Source organism: Pelodiscus sinensis, chromosome 3 (genome assembly GCF_052426305.1).
Source record: "Pelodiscus sinensis isolate ZL-2025 chromosome 3, ASM5242630v1, whole genome shotgun sequence".
Classification (NCBI taxonomy): Eukaryota; Metazoa; Chordata; order Testudines; family Trionychidae; genus Pelodiscus; species Pelodiscus sinensis.
The window spans coordinates 201777784-201800771 of record NC_143054.1 but is presented as its reverse complement, the minus strand read 5'-3'; the positions used below and the strand labels follow the sequence as shown (position 1 = coordinate 201800771).

The window sequence follows — 22988 nt, the reverse complement described above, 5'->3', positions numbered from 1 at the left end:
ATAATAATTGTTCTTAAAGGAAAGTTGACTGTGTTTGTGCTAATGATTTGCCATATATAGTTCTTAGTGCAGGCCATTTTGTGGGGGAGGAGGGTGATAGTGAAGGAATTAGTTGAGTAATGAAATTCTTTGATAGCATAATTTTCAGATCTTAAAGCTATGTCCTCAAGACCCTGAATCTTTTCACGTAGTTTATCACAGAGGGGATATGCAAATACCCAGTAGGATCAAAACCAGGATATAAAATATATAATACCTTGGGGGGGCGGGAGGTTAAGTGCCAGCTCCCTAGGTATAGTTCTGATTGTGCAGGTGTAACCCTCAGTGATTAGAGAAGGTCATAATTACATAAAATACAGAACCTGTATTCAGTTTGGTTTTTTTCCTTTGTAAAGTGAGAAAATGTTGTTGAAACTCAGTTCAAGAGAGAAGAACTCTGGATGTAAAGAGCAGTTACAAATCTTGCTTTTATAAGAAACACATGCGCAATGCAGTTACTGTACAACTAATTATATAAACAGCGATACAACCACATCTGTGTTAAACATGCAGTCAGTTTCCGTGAATTTGTATGTTCAAAGTGTAAACCTTTGTTGAAAATGTTGGTTCACATTACAGTAATGGATCCCTTTGTCCTCTCTGTGCATCACCAACTAAAATTGGCTTTAACTAGATTGGAAGACTATGAAAAAATCATTCAGCCTTTACTGTGCTCGTATGGATACGCTGTCCTGAACTGTTGAGGAAAATAGTATCTCAGAGCAGAAATCTTTGTAAAATTATGGTTCGCTTCCTAGTATAGAAAAGGTCTTATTAATGTAGGAGACCAAATTTGGAAACTCCCGTCTTGGTTAATTTTTAAGAGAATCTCAATATGCAGCTCAGCAACATGCTTGCTGAGAGAGAAAGAGAGACAGACTTGTTAGATCTTGTGGATGGAGGCACTTTTGCTGGGTGGGAAGTCAGGTATTTACTTATACTTAGTTAACAATAGCTATGTTTCAAATTCTGGTATAAATTGGAAATGTTTTTGTGCTTTTGTTAGGATGTGGGTGGAAGTCATCACAAAGTTTCCGTTTCTCCTGTCGTGCATGTCCGAGGACTTTGTGAATCAGTTGTAGAAGCGGATCTTGTGGAGGCTCTTGAAAAATTTGGAACCATATGGTATGTTGACCAAAATAAAACCATGTCTCTGGTGGCTCAAGGCAGGTTGGGAGCTTTGGTGGTAGGATTGCTTTTGAGAACAAAGCTAAATGCTCTGATAAACTGATTGTGAAATTCCTAATCTCAAATTGGCCATTCATATCAATAATTAAGTCACTAGCACAGGAAAACTGAATTTCTTGACAATGTCTCTAACTGCAGACACGGTGCTTTCTGTATACAAGAAGACCAATAAAATAAAATCTTGTTATTTTATGTTCAACTTTTCATGTCTGCAGTCAGGCTTTCAATTTTTAACTATAAGAATAATTATGGTAGAATTATAGGTTTCTCCCACTCTTATACAGTGTCGAAGATTTGAGCTATTTTTGCAGGTTTTTTTTCTCTTGACTGACCTTTTTAAACTGTAGTTAGTAAAACATTTTGGTTTCGAAGTAAAATCTTCAGCTACCCATAGTTCTAGCAGGGTTATTATATCCTTCATATCAGCTAATTGTGAACATGACAAGCTTTACTTAGACTAATGTTTAACTCTATATTTTGAAAATACTGCTTGTGCTGGTTTAATTTTTTGTGCAGACATACTTTATGGATACATGACTTGGTTTAGGGAATAGAATGAAAGTAACTGATTTATGAAAGGAGACCGGACATCTTGCACTAGGGAATTTTTTTTAAATTAACATTGTTTCGTTTGACAAGTGATCTTAAGAAAAAGTATACTAGGAGAACTTATTCTGGTGTTTGTCTACTGCCCAGTTATGTCATGATGATGCCATTTAAACGCCAGGCTTTGGTGGAGTTTGAAAATATAGAAAGTGCCAAGAAGTGTGTGACATTTGCAGCAGATGAGCCAGTATATATAGCTGGACAGCAAGCTTTTTTCAACTACTCTACAAGCAAAAGGATCACTCGGCCAGGGAACACGGATGATCCATCAGGCGGAAATAAAGTTCTTCTACTATCGATTCAAAATCCTCTCTACCCAATTACAGTGGTATGTTTCTTAAACATTTTTTTAAAACCCTTTCAATTTTGCTTTCAGTGTATATATACTTTTTATTGTGATATATATATTTTCATGTGAGCCAAAGAATTATGGGTGTTTGTTTATGCTTTTTAATATGCAGTCAGTTTTGCTGTAATCTTCATTGCAACAGAGAATTCAGGTTGAGGATGTACATCAGACTTCTTCAGAGATGCAGTTAGTGCTTCGGATGCACGAGGGTACAGTTTATAAGACACTGGATGTATAGCCAAACCTGGTAATACTTGCAGAAAGTAAAACAATTTAGCTTACAGGTTTGACTGATTAGTGCCAAATATTCTTGACTCTTCTTTTAATTTTTTTTCATGGTTAACCTTGCCCTTTTCCTCTGAAACTAGCCTCTGCTTGCTTGTGCACTCATAAAATGCAGTACATTTTTAATAATATTTGCTCAAGGCCACTATATTAATATTTGCTCAGGGCAACTACCAGAGCAAGTTAGTATGAGCAGAAAACAGTCCAACATAACTCTCTCAATCATAAATATTTCTAACGGCTTAAAACTGAATGGCATTCCACTTGTTATAGAAATACTTTCAGGGTGTCCTTTAAAAAGTATGTAGAAATTTAGTATTTCAAAATCCAGACCACTGAATCTTTTAGACATTGCAAAACACCTGTGAAGATGAGCACAGCTGCTATTCAATGTCTTTGAAGACTTGTTTTTCTCAGCTCTACACTTAACCCTATTGGGCAATCTTCTGAAAACGTAGGAACAGCCACAGTGGGTCATACTAAGGATCCCTCTAGCCCAGTGTCTTCTGACAGCAGCTAATTTCATCTGCTTCAGAAGGAATGAACAGAACAGGAAATTGAGTGATCCATCAATGATTACTAAAACTTAACTTGCAAGTTAAAACTACTTAGACAATCAGATTCTAAAAAAATCCCAGTTTCTTTTTATTCCCATTATAGGACATGAAGACCAGGAATCTTGACCATGGGTGTTGCTTCACTGCTTAACTGCCTTATTTCTAGCCATAGATTGATCTACTAGATTAGAAGCCAAGGCAATAAATTATCTGGGTTTTGTCATATGTCTCAGTATGTTGCCACATAATGTAGCCCTCTTTACTTTTGATACTTCGACATATTGCACTCTCCTGGGTGCAAGATCTCATGCAGAGTGTAGTGAAAATTCCGGATGCCCATTAATTTGTGTCTTTCCCCTTTCCGGAGATGAAACTGAAGTTCTTTTCACTACTATCAAAGATTGGGGATGAAAATGCAGCTTTTATAAAATATGAATTAAACTATGAAGGACAACATGCTTTAGCACTACAAAAACACAATTCTTGCAGTCCAAAGGCTTTCTCTGCATCCAATGATAGGGCAGAAGAGCCACTTGCTGATACTTTGGTTTGGGTAAATATATTTATTAGTTATGTATTCATCATGCCTAAGAGCCCTACTCATGGATCAGAACTCCAGACTGATTGTGTTAAGTGCTGTACAAACAGAACAAAAATATGGTCCGTGTCCCAAAGAGCTTATGACCCAGTATAAAACGAGTCTACAGAAAGGTGAGTTACAAGGAAACAATCTGTGTTGATTAGCATAACATCCCGGCACACCAGCAACCTATCCATGGTCAAGATTTTATGAGCATCACAACAGAGGAGAGTTTTGAAGGAAACTAATGAGTTAATTTTGCAGTTTATACGGAATTCCTCCTGGATGTTAGGAGCAGCATGCGAGAAATCATGGAGATGCTTGTTTTGAAAATTTAACAAGAGGGGCCAATCAGTGATAGAAGTTAATATCTAAACAGAAAATTAGGCTATAAAGGGCCTTGAAAGTGAAGATCAAGCAACTTCTATTTGATGTAATGGAGGAGGAAGAGTCAATGGAGGGATGTGAAAGCAGGTGATACAATCAAAACAGTGACTAAAAAAATCTTTGCAACGGTATTCTGAATAGATGGCCGAAGAGCTAGGTTGCATTGGTCAACCAGAGAAAAGGAAGTTGCAGCTGTCAAGATGAGATCTTGGGATGAAAATTATAGCTATGTGGGTAGATAAGGCAGGCCATGTCTTAGAGAGAGAGTGCATAAAGAACTGGCATGATTGATACAGGCTGAATGTGAGGAGCTAGAGGTCTGTGTTGAACATGAAGCTCAGGTGACAGGCCTGAGTGGCAAGCCATGATGGTGGTGGTGTCCACAGTGACTGAGAGAGGAGGTAGTGGAGAGCATTTGGGGGTGGGATTGAGATCAGTATTAGCCATGTTGGGATGAGTCAGGCTGCGTAAAAATTATAGTTTGCACGAAAGAAAGGAAGGAACTGAGGGGAGAGAGATCTGAGTCATGAATCTGTTTGCCAATGATATTATACAGAAATATGCTGTAGAGAAAGGAGCTCTCCTCCTTCTGTGGCTTGAGCTACATCCTACAGCATGGACTAATACTTATTTGAGAACTACTTAAGGAAGCACTCTCATCAACCTTGTATTGGCCAACCTTTTTACACAGCATGCCTCTGTGTGTGACACCCTCTATAGATTAAATACAAGGATTCCAAATTTCATTTTGATCTAACAGCTCGTGATGCCCAAGTAATAATCCTGTATGTCCATGAGGGTTCACAACCCCCAGTTTGAGAACCCCTGCTTGAGAGATTCTGTATTCTAGAAAATGTGTGTTTTCAATCTTCGTTTGAAGGAGTCGACTGCTCTTGATTGTGATACAGCAACATAAGGAAAAACATCTTTTAAGATTAACATTCCTTTTTATATATATTTAAAATAGCTATAATTTGATAAATAACTGGGTTTATTCATCCTTCTTTGAGATTTAAATGTAGATATAGTAAAAATTACTCCATGAACACACACACATACCTTGACGTCCCTTTTGAACCTTCATGAAAATGTCAAACTTGAAATATCTCACTAAAATAACTTTTCTTCTACATTTATAGGATGTCTTGTATACTGTGTGCAACCCTGTTGGGAAAGTACAACGTATTGTTATATTCAAGAGAAATGGAATACAAGCAATGGTTGAATATCCTTTTTATTGATACTGATTTTTTTTGTTCTCTGCTACAAATGAGACTTAAGCATGCATATTATGAGTGAGATTTTATGTTAATCTTGAGTTCTACAGATTTGACAGTTATTTGGTTGAAGATGCTTTGTCATTTTCAGTTTATGTAGCAAATGAATCGGCACCAAAATATTACCACTTTTAGATCACTTCTTTTCATTGTTTTTAGATACTGTGCTAAAAGTGACCCTTGTGATGAATGTGACAGGCTAATCATTTTAGTGCATTTGGAAACATGTTGTGTTAAGTCCGTTCCTCATTACGAAGATGCTGCAGGCTATCTCTGGTCTACTCTGCTGCGGAATCTAGGCCATCTGGCATAGCAGGCCACTGAACACAGGTGCTAGGAGTCAGGGCATTGGGACACCCTGACACAAGCCATCATCTGGAGTCTCTGTAGGCATTTGATATGCTCCTGTGCTAGTCTCCAGAGAACAAAATCTCAAAATACGTAAATATGATTTTTTTCATCTATCGAGTCTAGCATATTGTAAGGACACTAGTCCTGCAGGCTGTATCTCCACAGCACGGCAATGAAGATAAAGCACAATTCTCTTTAATCTCACGCCACAAATACAGTGTCTTATCAAAAATGTCCGTTGCTTGTCCATCTACAAACAGAATATTTAACTAACATGTTGTTTAACACAAGTCTTTCTCAAACTTCTTTTCCTTGGTTCAGTGATAGAATTTCTTTTGGAAATAACTACTCAAGTCTCTCCCTTTCTAGATCCTCGTCCCTTCCATGCTAGGGTGATAGTTCAAGTCTGTCCTGACCTAACCTTCCACCCCTGGTTTTAGTAGTAGTATGGGGAGACATCAATTCTGACCTTCTTGTTCAAGGATTTAGTTTGAACTTTGTCCTTGCTTATCATGGCACAGTCATGCACCAAATTTGTTGGTAACTTCATGCTTGTCTGCACAAACATTTAGTTTGTAGAAAGCTGGGATGTGAATGTAATAGCTTGTCACAGTGTCTATGAACCCAGCTGACGTGCATTAACAAATGGTGGAGGTGCATAAGCAGGGTTCACACGCAATAGTGTGCAGCAAGATACATTTACATCATAGGTTGCCATGAACTCAGTGTTCATGTAGACAAGCTCTTACAATCAGTTGAATGGCCACTTCTGTTTCATTGTAAGCTGTAGGGTGCCCATTATTTCGAAGCAGGATAAGCTCTTAGCACAGGAGAGACCTGTGAATAAACTAGGGCTTTCCCTGAACCTGCATAGACTGTAAGCAGAATGAGTTTGTTCTTGAATCATCAGACAGCTCAACCTGGACTGCATACACTTCAAAGGAAGGTAGCACAGGCTGCAGCTGAGAACTTGGACTGCCAGTGCTTTTCAGCAGTTTAGTGTGCTTGTTTAAATGTGTCATTGATTGCTAACCAAGTAACTGCAGGCTGCTTTAAAATGTGGATTGCACCATTATTTTGGAAAAACAAAGAAAATCCTTAACAATATTGACGTTTGAATCAGTTCTCTGTGCTCAGAAGGCTAAAGCGGCACTCAATGGAGCAGATATATATGCAGGATGCTGTACACTAAAAATTGAATATGCAAGGGTAATGCTCTGATCTTCTCTATTAACTGTTTTACTGATGAAGTGCATAAGTTCAAGACTTACCCTGTGTTTAAATTTTAACAGCCAACTCGACTTAATGTCATTAGAAACGACAATGATAGTTGGGACTACACTAAACCATATCTGGGCAGACGAGGTAGGTTTTTTATATGTTATAGATGTGTTTGCTTATACTAATGACACTACTTTATACATGGTTAGTTTGTGTAATGCAACAGTCATTTCCATCAAGCTGTTGCTGATGAAAGTTTGTCTTGCAAAGGCCAACATGTAATCCAGGAAAATGTAACATTGAACATTAGTGCCCCCTACTGGTGTACAATGAGCTATTTAGTTCAACAAGGAGCCCACACATGCAAGCATGTTCGCAGCATAAGGACTTGCATTTCTCCAAGCAGCTCTCTCTCTTTGGAGGAGAGGAAACTGATTCCTTACAAACTACAAACTTGCACACTGCTTCTCTATGGAAAGGACTTTTCCCCCTTTGTTGGACAAGGCATTAAGAAGGATAGAGGACTCCAGCAGGCTGACTCTACACTTCATCATGCACTGCATCGGCATCAGCAAAAAGCCCTCTGAAAAAACTCAGACTTGCAATTCACCTTGTCTGCATACTGCATGCACCACCACCACAAGTTTTTAAAGGAGGACACTTAAAGTACTTCAGATTTGCATGGGATGAATATCATGATAGACTGTACCCATTCTGTTCAAGTTTATGTATATTGGTGGTCTTTCCCTTAATTACAATTGCAACATTTAAGAACCTCCGTAAAATGATGAATCCCAGACTTCCTGTTGATCTCGTCTACATTGTTGTAATACTTATCTTATTCCTTCGTGTATTTAAGATAACTGTAGTTAGTCTTTACGGTGTAATTGTCTCATAGTAAGTAAACTGAAGGATTACATTTATCTGTAGTTAACTGGGATTAATAGTACAATATTAAACAAGTCCCCTTGAGTTAATTAAATTTAAGTATTTGAAGCAAGGAAGTGCACACTTGATGCACATGTATCTTGTCTCTTAGGTTCCTAAGTGTGAAAATTAGTCAGAACTTACTGCTTAATAGTGAAAATATGACTCAATGTAAAAGACAAATTGCTATGTAGCCTGACTTCTGTAAAGTATTTAAAATATTTTCTGTTTGTAACTGTTCAGTGCAGTGTTCAGTGACTTGTATTCAATAATAGTTTTTCTATAATGTAATCTTTAGAAATCTAGGAGTACGTAACATGAAGGTGGAAACATAACATGTCTAACCAAGGTAGAGTATCTTCAAAGTCTTAAATATGGAAAGAAGGGCTTTGACTTGTATCTGATGAGGTGCACTCTCAAACTTATATTTTTGTAGAAATGTTGGGTGTTACCAATAGTGGTTTGGCTTGTAAAACTGTTGTATAATTAAAATGCAGGTTTTGGATTTTCAAAATGAAGTTCTTGTAAAAAGTTAACAAGGGAGCTACTGTATTGGTTGATGTTAGAATTTCAATATTTGAACCATAATTCAGAAACTCGCTTGTAAGTAGTCAGGAAGTATTAAAGAAAATGAAAATTGAGAAAAAATGTTTAGAAGCTGACAGCAAAGAAACTGAAAGGAATGAAAAAACTACAAAATTAAGTGGATTGTCAGTTTCTTAACCATTGCAATTTGTATTCTGGCTGATGTTTATGGCATCTAGTTTCAAATTGGATAATCTTTATGTAATTAATTAGGTTACAAACAGACACTACTGTATGGACTAAGGGCTCCTCCAGCAAATAACAGTGGGGGATGAGAAGCTTCTCACCAGCATAACTTCTGCCTAAAAACTGGCAAATCTGTTCTTGCCCTTTTTTAAACAGTTCAGTGGCTTGAATATCTTTGTCCTCTACATGTTGACACTACATCCCTTCCTGCTGTGTAAGAGGGGAAGATCTGTACTATCCTTCAGTCCTTTTGTAGCATTATTTTCCTCTTTCTGTAACACACATCGCTCAATCCAGACACTAGATAGGGGAGTGCATAAATAGATGAACTATACCTCCCTGAGCAGTTTTTATCCAGTGAAGCAGGCATGTAGAACAATTACTTACCATAATCAGTAATTTTGTTAAAGTAACCCTGGCAATTCCCACTACTACTTCTCCATACTTCATGTAATGTGCTAACTGTTCAGCATGCACTTTGCAGGCTTTTCACCTTCCCAAAGTTCTGATCTTTGAACTTGATCAACCCAGACTGCAAGATTCTGGCATCAGCAAATAAGATCTTATCCCCAGGAAACTTCATTCTGTGGCTTGGCTTACCACTGTACTCCCCAGCTAAGTCCTCAAGAGACAGCATTTATTTCAGGGCTGGGCAGAATACGGCCCCAGGGCTGGATCTGGCCTGCGGACCACCCTGCCAGGAACTTCAAGCACACACAGCTACACAGCTGCTGCAGTTTAAAACACAGTCCCTGGGTCTCCCTGCTCCACAGGCAGAGGGAGGCTTTGTGCGATCTCCCAGGCCTGTCCTCAGCTCCTGTTGACCAGACACAGCTGGCCAATAGGAAATGACCTCAGCTAATCTGTCAGCTTCGATTGACTGGAAACAGCCAGCAAATCGGAGCTGAGAGATTGGCTTGAGAGACTGGGGCAGTGCAGGCCTCTTTCCCCCATGCAAAGTTGAGAGCCACATGGAGAGAGCAGACTATACTTTCAGGCAGGGAGCCCAGCCTGCCTTGGGGGTGCTGCAGCCTGCTCACCAGGAGACACATAAACTCCTCCCAGACAGCGCCTGCGTCTGGCCCTCCAACCCTTCCTGCCTCAACTCCCTTCCCCAGGTCACCATCCAAACCCTCTGCACCCCTATCCCAGGTGACCGTTCCCTCCCAGACACTGTACCCCCCTCGTAAGCCCCTCCTCCGGGCCAGAACCCTTTCCTGCACCCACACTCCCTCCCTCACCCTACACTTCAATCCCTGATCCAGGTCCCAACTCCCCTCCTCCACCCAAACACCCTCTGACTCCACAGTGTCTCTTGCGCCCCTGTCCCTTACCCCACGCACCCTTCTGCACCCAACCTAGACCCCTCATACCCTCCACAGAAAAGTGTAGTCCTTGACCACTTTCCAAAACCTTGGAGTGCCCCCCACCAAACATTATTGCCCACCCTGATTTATTTCTTGGTTCTCTTGTAGGGTGAAGTACCCCCAGTCTCTTCCGAAACTCTCAGAAGATCTAGACAATTGTTTCAAAGCTAGCTTGCTTGCCTTTCAGTTTCTTCTACAGTTCCATCTAAACAGCATTGAGGCCATTGTTGAAATCCTGGTCCCACTGAAGTCAATGAGCGTTTTGACTGTTTTCAGTGGAGCCAGGATTCCGCTTCATGTCCATTCATTTTATGGGACAGAGCATTTTCCTGCTTCTGTTATTAAAAATACCCTTTCTGGTTATGAATGGTCACAAGTTCTTTTTTTTCCTCCAAAAGCATTCTTCCCCTGTGCAGGCTTCCTAAGGAATCCCTGCAGCTATGAGAGGAATATGTTCTTGGATTGCATGTATGTTGTCATCGGGTAGCTGTGTGAGGAACTGGCTGAGGAGAGGCCTCTTCTCCTTCTGGTCATTAGAGGACTGACCTTTTTTGCATGTGCCATTTGCTATGAAACCAGTGCTTCATAGGCATTCCCTCTATTAAAGTTAGAACGTTAACAGCTAGCCCTGGGACCAGTTAAACTCTCTGGCTCAAGAACTATCCTCAACATTTTAGGTGGAAACTGTAGTAGGGTCACCAGTGTAGTAGATTAGGATTTCCTGTCATGGTTTCCCTGCTCCGTAAGTGATGAGAGCCAGAAGGCTGCGTCCGTGTGTGCTCAGTGATGTGTGTCATGTTGACCTGTGCAATTAGTCAGCACGGCAGACCATGAGGCTGTCTGCACTGTAGCCTTCTTGCGGAAAAGCTGATGCAAATGAAGCATGGCATGGAATATCGCCACGCTTCATTTGAGTAATTAATTAGCAGCCGCTTTTGCGCAAAAAGGAGCTGTGTAGACCGCTCCTTTTTGTGCAAAAAACCCTCTTGTGCAAGAGCCATTCTTCCTCAGGCTCTTGTGCAAGAGGGGGGTTTTGTGCAAAAAGAAGCTGTCTATACAGCTCCTTTTTGCACAAAAGCCTCTTGCTCAAAAGCGGCTGCTAATTAGTTATGCAAATGAAGCATGGCAATTTGCCACGCCGCATTTCATTTGCATAAGCTTTTCCGCAAGAAGGCTACAGTGTAGATGTAGCCCGAGAGAGCTCCCAAAGGCCTCAAATCAGATAAGGATCGAAGGTGCCAAATCAGGTTTATTGTTCAGCGAAGTACAGTAATAGTTGTCAGCAGACTCATAGGTACCCATAACAATGGTCTCAGCTCAGTCAGTGGGAGGTCAAACAAGATACACATCCCTTCTGACATGTCAGGTTACTACCCTCTGATGCTACTTAGATACCACCCTGCACCTCGTGGTTCAATTAGAACAGTGGTTCTCAAATTTTTTTGTTTCCGGAGCCCTTTACATGTGTAAAAATGTATGCGGAGCTCCAGCGATCCACTGATTGTGTGTGTTGTACCTATCGATGTTTCCAGTTTGTCGACCTCGCGGAGCCCCTGGAGATGTCTCAAGGAGCCCTGTGGCTCCGCAGAGCACAGTTTGAGAAACACTGAATTAGGACATCTCTGTCCACCATGCCATCATTTTAGATCCTTTCTTGAATCTGGGTCGGTATCTGTGGTGGGTATGGGCAGCAAGGTCTTTTTAACGAGCTGACGGTACCATCCTTTTGGCATGTGCTTTCAACTTATGACCAGTACCAGTTACTGTTCTACATCTGGACCTATTGCCAATTAGTGTTTTGCACACTCAGTCCTCTTTGTGCCAAGTTCTGTGCGCAGGGGCCTGCCTCTTGCTTGCAGCTTAGCTTTGTTTTATATTAGTCAGGTTTTGTCCATTTTTAGGCCTCAGGCCCCAAACCAGGCCTGTGCTACATGGGCTTTTGTTTCAGGCCCTCCATCTTACTACAAAAACCGCATAATTTCTCATCTCCCATTGTATGCTGTCATAGAGTTTAAGCTTAGCTTAGCGGTTCAAATTACTTGGGGGAAAATGTTTGTTGTAGTGGGTTGGAGAGTCAATTTCCATCAATCATATTCAAGTATTATAATAATTATAGCAAACTTAAACATTCACCACATCTTTGAATACAACACTTCCAGAACAAAATGCAGTGAGTAATGCTCTTTACAATGAACTCCTGCTTACCAAAAGAGAACTTTGGAGTTCACATTTTTTCAGTATGCAGCAGTCAGTAACTAGAAATGACCCTTTTGAAAGTGGTTCACTGTTTCCATCCAGTAATGTTGATCCCTTGCTTAACTTTGCATTGTTATATAAAACAGGTTTGCTCAAAGGACTGTCCATTGTTGAAGTGAATTATTCTGACATTTTACAGCAATTGAACTATAACCTGTGATGCAGCTTGAATAATGTTAATGTACAATCCTTTCAGCACTCCAAGTCAGTAGGTGTTCGTGTAAATATAGAGTACACATATGTAATGCTCTCTGTTTACTGATTGTGAAACCATGTAATACAGGTTGTTGTTGGCTTATGCTGAAACTTCTTGAAAGAAGCCCACTTTGAAAATGTGTTGCTGTTGAAGCTAATAGTAGGATTCAGGTACTGTCTTTCAAAAGTACTGTATTTAAAACTTGTTTTTAGACATGCATAGGTAAATCCTACTCTGACAGGTTACCTGTAGTATTGCGAAATGGCAGTTTAGGAAAATGTTCAAGTATTCCCATAAATTTAGTGTCTGTACTTTCTCTTTGCCCCCCCAAAAAAACAAACCTCAAGTGGAATTTGCTATGCAGATAATGTCGTCTTAATTTTGGTGTGTTCTGATGACAGCTTATGTTTAAAAACTGATTTGAATGCGTAATTTTTTTAAGTTAACCTTCAATCAAATTACTTTTTCCCCCCTTATTAAATGAAACTAATATCTTAATTTGAGAGCTAGCTATACCTGTTGGTTTTTTAAAACTGCTTTTTCCCTGTATATTAGACAGAGGGAAGGGCCGCCAGAGGCAAGCCATTTTGGGAGAACACCCTTCATCATTTAGACATGATGGCTATGGTAAGTTCTGTAGGGTTGCAGGTGGTTCGTGGCTTTTCATTTTGTTTTTTCTGTGGTGGAATGTTAGATATGTATAGGTGACACTTGAAATACTATCTGCATAATCTGAGGCTTCTCTAAGCTTCTGCAGTTTGTCAGTATTGCTGTTGCACGGGTGCTAATGTCAATCCATGATGCTTATGAAACCTGTATTGTTTTGTTGCTTTTGATTTGGGTTTTTTTTTCTTCCCAGTTCAAATGTATTCCTTTGGATAATATCCTCTAAATTGCCACCACCCTGGACTATGATGATCTTCACCAAGATTATTGCAGTGCAGTTTAATAAGTGATATCTATATAAATGTTTGTTACATGAAATGGTTGCAGGAAAATGTTTGTCACTTTTTCAAACTTGGCATTCAAAGCAGTTAGTTTTTGTTTCCCTTCTAATCAGGGGCAGATGACCGTTTTGTGGGGCCCCGGGCAGCATAATTCCGCAGGGCCCCCCCTTTGCCACGGTGCATGTACAGTGACGCCGTGCACATGCACAGCGGCGCCATGGCGCATGCACAGGGCTCTTTGAAGCGCGGGGTCCGGGGCGGCCGCCCCGTTCGCCCTGCCCTATATCCGCCCCTGCTTCTAATAATCCATCTTGTTCTTATTTGTCTGCAGTTGGTAGTATGTTATTAATACTTGGGGTAAGGGGGAAAGAGCTTTGGCATTCTTGCTGATGCTGTTAAAAAATTCAGTCAGCAAATGACCTCCATTCTATAAGGGAATTAACTATTCTGTATGCAAGCTTATGTGGTCAAGCTTCATCATCTTTAGTGGTCTGAAGGCAGAGATCTTGATAGGATTTCAGCAAGTTAAGCTTTTATTTATTTTTTGGTCATCTTAATTCCCAGAAGTCATTGTGGTTTTGTATTGATTTTTCCTTTGCAGCTGTATTGTACAGTACATTATAGGTTAATTTTATTTTCTTCCATTGACCTTCAAGCCTTGAATTCCCACTAATTGCATTTGCTCTTCACTGGTAGGGTGTGACAAGAAGGGACATAAATATGGCCACCCAACTTAGCTGAGTCCCCTTTTTCCTCTTGAAGAAAATTCCCACTCTTGGAAAATAAAGTCCCTTTTATGCTAAGTTCATATGTGATTTTTGGACCTTTTGTTCCTTTGATTGCTGCTCTTGGGCTATGTCTAAACTACAATACTCTTCTGAAAAAGGAATGTAAATGAGCCCGATCGAAAATTCAAATGAAGCGCAGATTTACAAATCTTGTGCTTCATTTGCATAATCATGCGAGGGCGCTTTTTTTGAAAAAGAAACTGCACTCAAGATGGGGTTCTTTTGGGTGGAAAAACCCCTTTTTCAAAAGAACCCGTACGCCTCATTTTTTTTCCCAGGAGAAAAACCCTTTTTTGAAAGTGCAAGATTTGTAAATCCGTGCTTCATTTGAATTTTCGATTTGGCTCTTTACATTCCTCTTTCGGAAGAGGAATGTAGTTTAGACATGCCCTTGGTGGGCCACGCTACAAGGTAGACTCCTTGTATCACATCTGCTGCCTGGGATAAAACTAAACTGTTCAGACTTAGGTCACATTTACATTACAAGCTTTTTATAAAGCCACAATAGTACATTGCTTGTGTGCAGGCAAACTTGTGTCTTTGCATTGCTACACTTACTCACTAGAAGTGCTTGTGGCATTGCACAATGCAACGCACCATGGGTTGGTATTCCATTGTGCAGCTCACCGCCCTCTAGCATGCTGACTTTCAGAACTTTTAGCAATGCATGGTGGGGAGAAATATGTCAGCTGGTATGACATGGAGTAAGGGCTCAACTTCCCAGCCTGCAACTCTCTCATGATGTCATCTGTCCCTGATTTTTCACAACTTTTTTCAAAAAAATCCCATGAATCTGTGGCCCTCCTCGCTGTCCACCATATTGGACAGAAGCATGGAGCCTGCGGAACTCAGCACTTTGTCAGGAGCACTGCAAGCACAGGATTCACAATTCCCTAGTATTTGCAGAGCCACAAGAAGAATCTGAAATCGGCAGAGAACAGGACAGGTGCACAGAAGACAAGTTGCTGTGGAACATAGCAAGAGCCAGTTCAACATGGTTGGCATTACGGAGCAGCTGCAGATGATGAGATGTGCCCAGAAGCAACAAGAAACAGCCACTGACTGGTGGGGGTCGCATGATGATGCAGTTTTGGGATGAAGCAATGGTTGTAGGGCCTTTGAATGCACAAAGCTGTATTCTTCTTTGGGTAGTGTCCCCGTGGATGCTCCACTGTAGAGTCAGGCCCCGTCCTGGCGCCGTAGCTCAGAGATTTTCAGCAGCCATAGTCAGCCAGATCGCGCATGTGCAATGCGCATCTTGCGCCGTTCATGCCTTTTGCCTCATGCACGCTATCCAGCTCCCACCAGTTCCTCTCAACTGCCCGTGGGTCGCAGATAGAGCTCTCCTCGTCTCATTGCCTAGTCAGAAAATGAAAAAAAAATTGTATATATTAGTAGTTATTAGCTGTAGTCGTTAGTAGTTCTAGTTGTAGTTTTCAAAAAAACCCTTCCGTTCTTTCTCTGGCCTTAAGCTGCTCAAAAAGAGGAAAGAATCAAATGGAGACAAGACATCTTCTAACAATGCCGGGACTCCCTGGTTTCAAAAAATGTGACTTTTGCTGTGAGGCAACGCCAGCCTCTGATGGCCATTCCTCATGCATTTGATGCCTGGGCGAGGCTCATACGCCTCAAAGGTGTGCCCATTGCTCAAAACTAACAGCCAGAGTGAGGCACGACAGAGAAATGCATCTACGCATGATTCTCCTATGACAAGGCGCTCCAGCCCTCAGACGCCTCGCCCCTTCGATTTTGGATACTTCATCGTCCCAGAAGCATAGGGTGTCCTCTCCTGGAATGGCTCCGCTTAAAAAGAAAAGGGTCTTGCCGGTGCATTCCTTGCCTCCAGCCCCATTAGCCCAGTGAGCATGGGGGAGAAGCACAGCACGTCCTGCATCGCCTCCTCACACTCACGGGTGGCTCTGGCTGCAAAGCCAAAGAAAACGTTGGATACAGCACCGACAGTACTGAGGCCTATGATGGCACTGACACCCAAGCCGTCAGCAGCAGTCACGGCAATGGTGCAATCGGCGCCCCCCCAGACCACCGGTGCCGCAGCAGGACATGGCACCAGAAGTGCCAAGAAAACCCCACAGCACTAAGAGCCTGCTGCAGAATTGGGTAGGCACAGGAGCCCTACTCCTCTGTCGCACTTTCCAACCTTTTTCCCTGGCACCATCCCTATCTCCACCGGCACCAAGATCACCGGTACCGCACATTGGTGCTCCTGTGAAGTTTGGGCATTCTCATTCCCAGCACTACAGATCACCACCACCACCATACATATCGGCACTGTATATGGAAGCTCAGCACCGCAACAGACACATCTCAATCTCGCCACCCCGTTCCTCTAAGGCCTCTGTATGCTACATTCATTCACTTCTGTGATCACCTCATACAGAATATGGAAGACACTACGCACACATGTACTCCTCTAGACACTCCTCACCTGGCCACTACTATTACAGTCACAGGGAACGCACTTCACACCCCTGCTCCAGAAGGTGTTTCCCTTGCTACTGCAGATCTCTTATGCCCGTGCACTCCAATGCCCGTAACTGAGAGTGAGCACTCCTTGGCTCTGCTGCCATCACACATGCTGCCCCCTCAATTGCAACAATTGGAGCCAGAGGAGGGGCAATTGTCGAACACTGACAAGGAGCAGCCCGACACTTCGATGGACAAGCCTGTGATTCCGGGGGACGTGTCTCCCCCGACAACACCAAACAGTTTCAAGAACTGTTTAAAAGGATAGCGGCAAGTCAAGAAGTTCAATTGGCCGAGGTGAAGGATAAACAATATCGTCTCCTAAAAAATCTTCAGCCTACACAGCATGCCAAAATAGTGCTCCCAGTCGATGATGCTATTATGGAGGATGCGGAAGGCATTTGGCAAACTCCCGCCTCTGCTCCCCCTACGAGTAAAAGAGCAGACAAGAAATATTTGAAACCATCAAAGGGATTGGACTTCTTATTCAACCAGCCTCTATTATTCAACCAAACTCTCTAGTGGTGGATGCCGCCCAACAGTGCTCAAGAGCCCCCCAGTATAAAGGCACTGTTTCCAACAAGGACAACAAAAGGCTGGACCTTTTCGGAAGGAAAGTATACTCCTCGGCCACCCTTTTGCTGCACATTGCCAGTTATGCAGCATTATTGTTGAATCATGATTTCCACAGTTATACTAAGCTGACAGTGCTAATGGACCACCTCCCTGAGTCAAAGCACCCGATCTTCAAATCCATAGTGCAGAAAGGCTACGTGTCAGATAGGACAGGCCTCCAAATTGCCCTACGTGTAGCTGACACTGCTGGCAGATCCATGGCAATGGCAATAGCAATGAAAAGATCTTTATGGCTGGCTACAGTCTGCGAGAGTCCCTAGAGAGTTGCAAAGCAAAGTGGAGGAACCTCCCCTTGGACAAACAGAAGCTTTTCGCACAAAAGACAAATGAGGTCCTCCACTCTGGTAAGGACGCCCATACTGCCCTCAGAATGCTGGGAATGTACACGCCCCCATATCGTCAAAAGCCCTACTACCTATACCAAAGGCACTATGATTTCAACAGGCTGCAGCAACATCAATGCGGGGTCGATCCATCCAGATTGAGACAACAGCTGCAAAGAAGACATGCACAAACTAACCGTGCCCCAGCTCAACCTGTGAGCAAGCAGCAGGTTTGACTCTTTCGTCGAGGGCTCCCTGTTGCACACAGTGGTCACTCTGCAACACCCTGTTGCACACAGTGGTCACTCTGCAACACCCTGTTGCACACAGTGGTCACTCTGCAACACCCAGTCTCTCACAGTGGTCACTCTGCAACACCCAGTCTCTCACAGTGGTCACCCTGCAACACCCAGTCTCTCACAGTGGTCACCCTGTAACACTTTTCACCATCACCTGAAGCCGTATTACCATCAGTGGACAACTATAACCTCCAGTCGTTGGGTTCTGGAGATTGTCATCTGGCTTTGCGATACCATTCCTGTCTCTACCTCCCACTACCCCCACCCACTCCATCTCACTTCGGGGACCCCTCTCATGAGACCGTGCTCAAACAAGAGGTCTACCGCCTCCTATCTATCGGGGCAGTAGAGTGAGTACAGGATGAGTTCAGGGAAAAGGATTTTTATTTTTGATACTTCCTCACACAGAAGATGTCGGGAGGCTGGAGACCCATACTTGACCTTTGGAACCTAAATTGGCACTTAAGAAAACAATGTTTCAAAATGATGACTCTTGCTGGCTTTAGACCACAGAGACTGGTTCACAGCCGTCAACCTCCAGGATGTGTACTTCCACATTACTATTCATCCGGCACATAGACAATTCCTTCGCTTTATAATAGGTGAAGAACATTTTCAGTATCTGGTGCTGCCCTTCAGCCTCTCATGGGCACCCAGGATATTCTCAAAGACCCTGGCAATCATAGCAGCATATTTATGATGCCAGGGTGTTATAATCTTTTCCCACCTTGATGACTGCCTTATAAAAGGGCATTCCTTTGCCAAAGCACAACACATGTTGACGATAGCCAGACAGACTCATTTCCTAGGACTAATCGTCAATGAACAAAAATCCATATCTGTTTCAGTCCAGAGCCTAGAATTTATAGGGGCGTGATGCATACTTACAGTAATACATGCATACTTGCCAACTCAAAGATTCCAAATGATCTGGGATCTCATTTCCACACTCGTTACCAGCCTGACAGTTACAGTACTCACCTGCCTACAGTTAATGGGCCATATGGCAGCTTCAACCTACGTAGTCTATCATGCCAGTTTTCATTTCTGCTGCCTACAACATTGGTTGGCGTCGGTGTACAGCCCCACAAGACACAAAGTCACCAAGATGGTGTCTCCTCCTTCCAAAGTTTGCACGTCCCTCCACTGGTGGACAGATCCATGCAATCTCCTAGCAGGAGTTCCTTTTCACTTTGACACAAATTACAATGGATGCCTTCCATATTGGTTGGGGAGCCTATATGAATGGTATGTCCGTGCAAGGAAGGTGGTCAACAACGGAGGCTTCCCTGCACATAAATCTCCTTCAGCTCAGGGCGATCTTCAAATCCTGAAGGCATTTCCAGAAATATATTCGCAGAATGACTGCCAGCATGCTCACAGACAACATTGCCACAATGTATTATATAAACCATCAAGGTGGGGCACGCTCTCAGTCCCTTTGCGCAGAGGCTGTCCGTCTCTAGAATTGGTATATTCGCAACAAGATCATGTTAGTAGTGTCATACTTGCCTGGCATGGGCAATGTAGTTGTGGATTCCCTGAGCAGACACTTTGTGCCCAACCACGAATGGGAGATCAAATCAGTACTCCACCGCATACTTCATCGTTGGGGTCTCCTGACCACAAATGGGAGATCAGATCAGAGGTACTCCACCGCATATTTCATCATTGGGGTCTCCCTCAGATCTCTTTGCCACAAGTCGGAACGCAAAATGCCGACAATACTGCTCCAGAGCGCGATCGGTCAGGGATCTCTAGGGGATGCCTCCCTTCTCCATGGGGCGGCCCCCTTCTGTACTCTTTTTCCCTCTACCGTTCTCATACCCAGGATTCTGGACGAGATCAAGTCAGATGGGGCCGTGTTGATTCTAATAGCCCCTGCCTGGGCACAACAGACGAGGTTCCCATTTCTTCTCAGAATGTCCCTTCGGCCACCATAGACCCTTCCTGATCTCCCAGACTTGTTATACCAGGACTACAGCCGTCTTTTGCACCCAGAACTGTGCACTCTTCACCTCACTGCCTGGTTCCTAACTGGTTCAACCCGTCCAACGATCTCTGCTCAGATCAAGTCAAGGAGGCCCTAATGAACAGCAGATGAAACACCACTCAGACCACCTACCAATCTAAGTGGAAGCGGTTCACACTGTGGTGCTCTACGAACGGGATCATTCCTGAGAGCGCTTCTATTCACCACATCCTTGATTACATTTTCTCTGGAAAAAAATGGGCCTTGTGATTGCTTCGCTCAGGGTGCCACTGTACAGATGGTACTTTGGTTTTCACTCATCTGACTACAAGAAGGTTCCTGAGAGGTCTGATGAACCTTAACCCGCCTCATAGACCCCCCCCAACCTCCGTCTTGGAATCTGAACCTAGTCCTAGACACTCTTACTCAACCCCCCTTTTGAAACCTTGGCTACCACGTCCCTCTGAATGTTGACGCTCAAACTTGTCTTCCTTCTCACCATAACCTCAGCATGCAGAATTAGCGAGCATGCAGCACTAATATCAGCACCACCTTATGCAGTTTTCCATAAAGAACGGGTGATACTCCAGCCTCACCCAGTCTTTATTCCAAAAATATGCCCTACATTCCATATCAATGACCTTATTGTACTTCCCACTTTCCATCCGAAGCCTCATACTGCACCACCACAGGCAAGGAAAGATTCAGCTACCAGCTCAGCAGATGCCGAATGATACTTGAATGTGCTCTTGATAGATTGAAGGGACGTTGGTATTGCTTCTCACAAGATCGGCCCACTGGTTATAACTGTCTGTTGTGTCCTGCGTAATAGCTGTGAAGCAAAGAAGGAAGAGTTGGTGCTGAGGGTGGAGGGCAGAGGTAAAACAGCTGTCTGCATGAGTTTGATTAGCTAGACTCAAGGGCTATTACAAGAGCATATGTGGCATTATACAGCTCAAAGAGGCTTTGAAAGAGCACTTTAACAGTGAACCACAGTAATGTTTTGGTTCTCTGCAATCTACCTACTCCTGCTAGGAATAGTGTGGTATTTGGTGTACCTCCTGAATATAGCACTGTTAATGTACTGATTACACTTGTGGTGTTGCTATATATTTATGATCATCACACTGTCTCTGAGCCTCTGAGTTGTCTCACTCGCTAACCATTGGTTCTTTCAATGTCATCAGCTGTTCTGGAACATGTCTTTTAAGTAATCAAGAGGAATTGTTTTCCAAACAAAATGGATTAGTACAGAGTAATGAAAACACTGCAAAAGAAATTTTGTGCATGTTAAAAGCAAATAACATGCTACAAGTGATCTCCATACATTGACCATGGCTCACCTCGTGCCAGCCCAAGTCCCCAGTATTAACTAGGTTGACATAAGCTGCCTTCCTCAGCCTCACTTTGTAGTGTAGACCACTCCTAAGACGAATGGTGATCTCCCCGGCGCTCTACAGGAAGCACTGATATACAAGCTCCTACAAATTCAAAGGGGAATGAAAATGGTTCACCGAACTACTTCAAGCATCTTTTATAAAAAGTGTTTTGTACTAGTTCAGTAAAATGTGACTGTTAAAACATTGATTTATGCCGTTTAGCCCATTGTGAAATGTCACTCTGCTTCATGAAAAATTAGGTTTTACCTGTAGTGGAAAACAAGGCAGCCTTTATTTGTATTAATGCAGAGCCTTAAATGTACATGTTGGTTATGAGTGTGTTGGAGAGCTGTTTGAAGAAAGACACACTTTCCCCGCATTTCACATTCTTCCTCTCCCACCCAAAAATTAAGTGCCCCACCTTTTAACTATTTCATCCTTGTCTGGATTCAAGTTAGAATTTCAAACTTTTATTTCTCTTTGTGAAGGCATAATGCTTTACTAAATGGACCAGAAAGCTTAAGAGTACCTAACTTTTTCTGGTGAGGATTTTTTATGGGCTGGGCTGGAAGTGATGTGTTAAACAAATCAGCAGCGGAAGAGGGGAAACTACCTACTATGGTTCTGATGCTGCAGTTTGTGGTGAACTGTTATGCCTGCGTCCAGCAAATTTCGCATTAAGGCTTACATGAGATGCACTTGCAAGATTCAGACTGTAAGGCTTGTCCTCCAAGGGGCAAACACTGTATGTATTTTCTAGGAGTACAATAACCAACATTCTTATTGAAACATTATTTTCATTGCCAATATGGGAGAAACACACAACATCAAAACTTCTTAAAGAGGAAGAATCCTCGAGGGGACGGGGGAATAAACAGCATAATCTGACTCTTTGTTTAGCTAGAAAAAGGAGTTCATTTAGTAAATTACAAAAAATTCTTAGTGAATAGTTTCCCTTTAAATCAAGTGTTTGTATAGAGGAGTTTTAATACACTAAGTAAATGAGGTTTATGCTGAGTATTTAACCTGATCTTTGTCATTTCTGTAGGATCACATGGTCCTTTGTTACCTTTACCAAGTCGGTACCGAATGGGATCTCGGGATACTCCGGAGCTTGTTGCTTACCCACTTCCCCAGGCTTCCTCCTCTTACATGCATGGTGGAAACCCTTCTGGCTCAGTTGTCATGGTCAGTGGGTTGCATCAGCTAAAGATGAACTGTTCGAGGGTCTTCAATCTGTTCTGCTTATATGGAAATATTGAAAAGGTAAAATGTCTTCCTAGGAACTTGGAAGTTGCTGCTTAAGCCACCTCTATCTTATGTTGGAATTTAAGGGCTGCAGACAGCTTATTTTCTAGATACCTTATTGTTGATACCAGAGAAAATTTTAAGTTGTCACACAACTTTCCTGCAGAACTTGCAAAATCGTTACAGTCCCGGTTTCCTTGATTTACATTGTCACTTATTCCTGAACTATTTTAGGTAAAATTTATGAAGACTATCCCAGGCACAGCATTGGTAGAAATGGGTGATGAGTATGCTGTAGAAAGAGCTGTCACACATCTCAACAATGTCAAGTTATTTGGGAAGAGGCTTAATGTCTGGTAAATATGAAATTTCTCACAATGGCAGTTAACCTTCCAGTGTGCTTTGACTGCAAATGTCAGTCCCCTGGTGCTATCTCAAATGGCTGACATATCTCAAAAAATTTCAAATAATTAAAAAAATTGGCCTAAGAATCTAAAGTGGTAAATAACAGTTACAAAGTGGGGTTTCAGAAAGACTGTTGGATATTCAAGATAT

The 22988-nt window shown here is 42.4% G+C and overlaps 1 protein-coding gene across 1 annotated transcript in view; it reads left to right on the top strand.

The window, feature by feature from the left end:
* HNRNPLL (heterogeneous nuclear ribonucleoprotein L like) overlaps positions 1–22988 on the top strand; it is a 49458-nt gene that overhangs the window by 11750 nt on the left and 14720 nt on the right. Inside the window, exons 2-9 of the mRNA XM_075925834.2 lie at positions 1046–1164; positions 1924–2161; positions 5131–5216; positions 6732–6828; positions 6912–6984; positions 12913–12984; positions 22234–22451; positions 22668–22789. Of these exons, the coding sequence (XP_075781949.1) occupies positions 1046–1164; positions 1924–2161; positions 5131–5216; positions 6732–6828; positions 6912–6984; positions 12913–12984; positions 22234–22451; positions 22668–22789 (1025 nt within the window). The remainder of the gene's footprint in view (positions 1–1045; positions 1165–1923; positions 2162–5130; positions 5217–6731; positions 6829–6911; positions 6985–12912; positions 12985–22233; positions 22452–22667; positions 22790–22988) is intronic.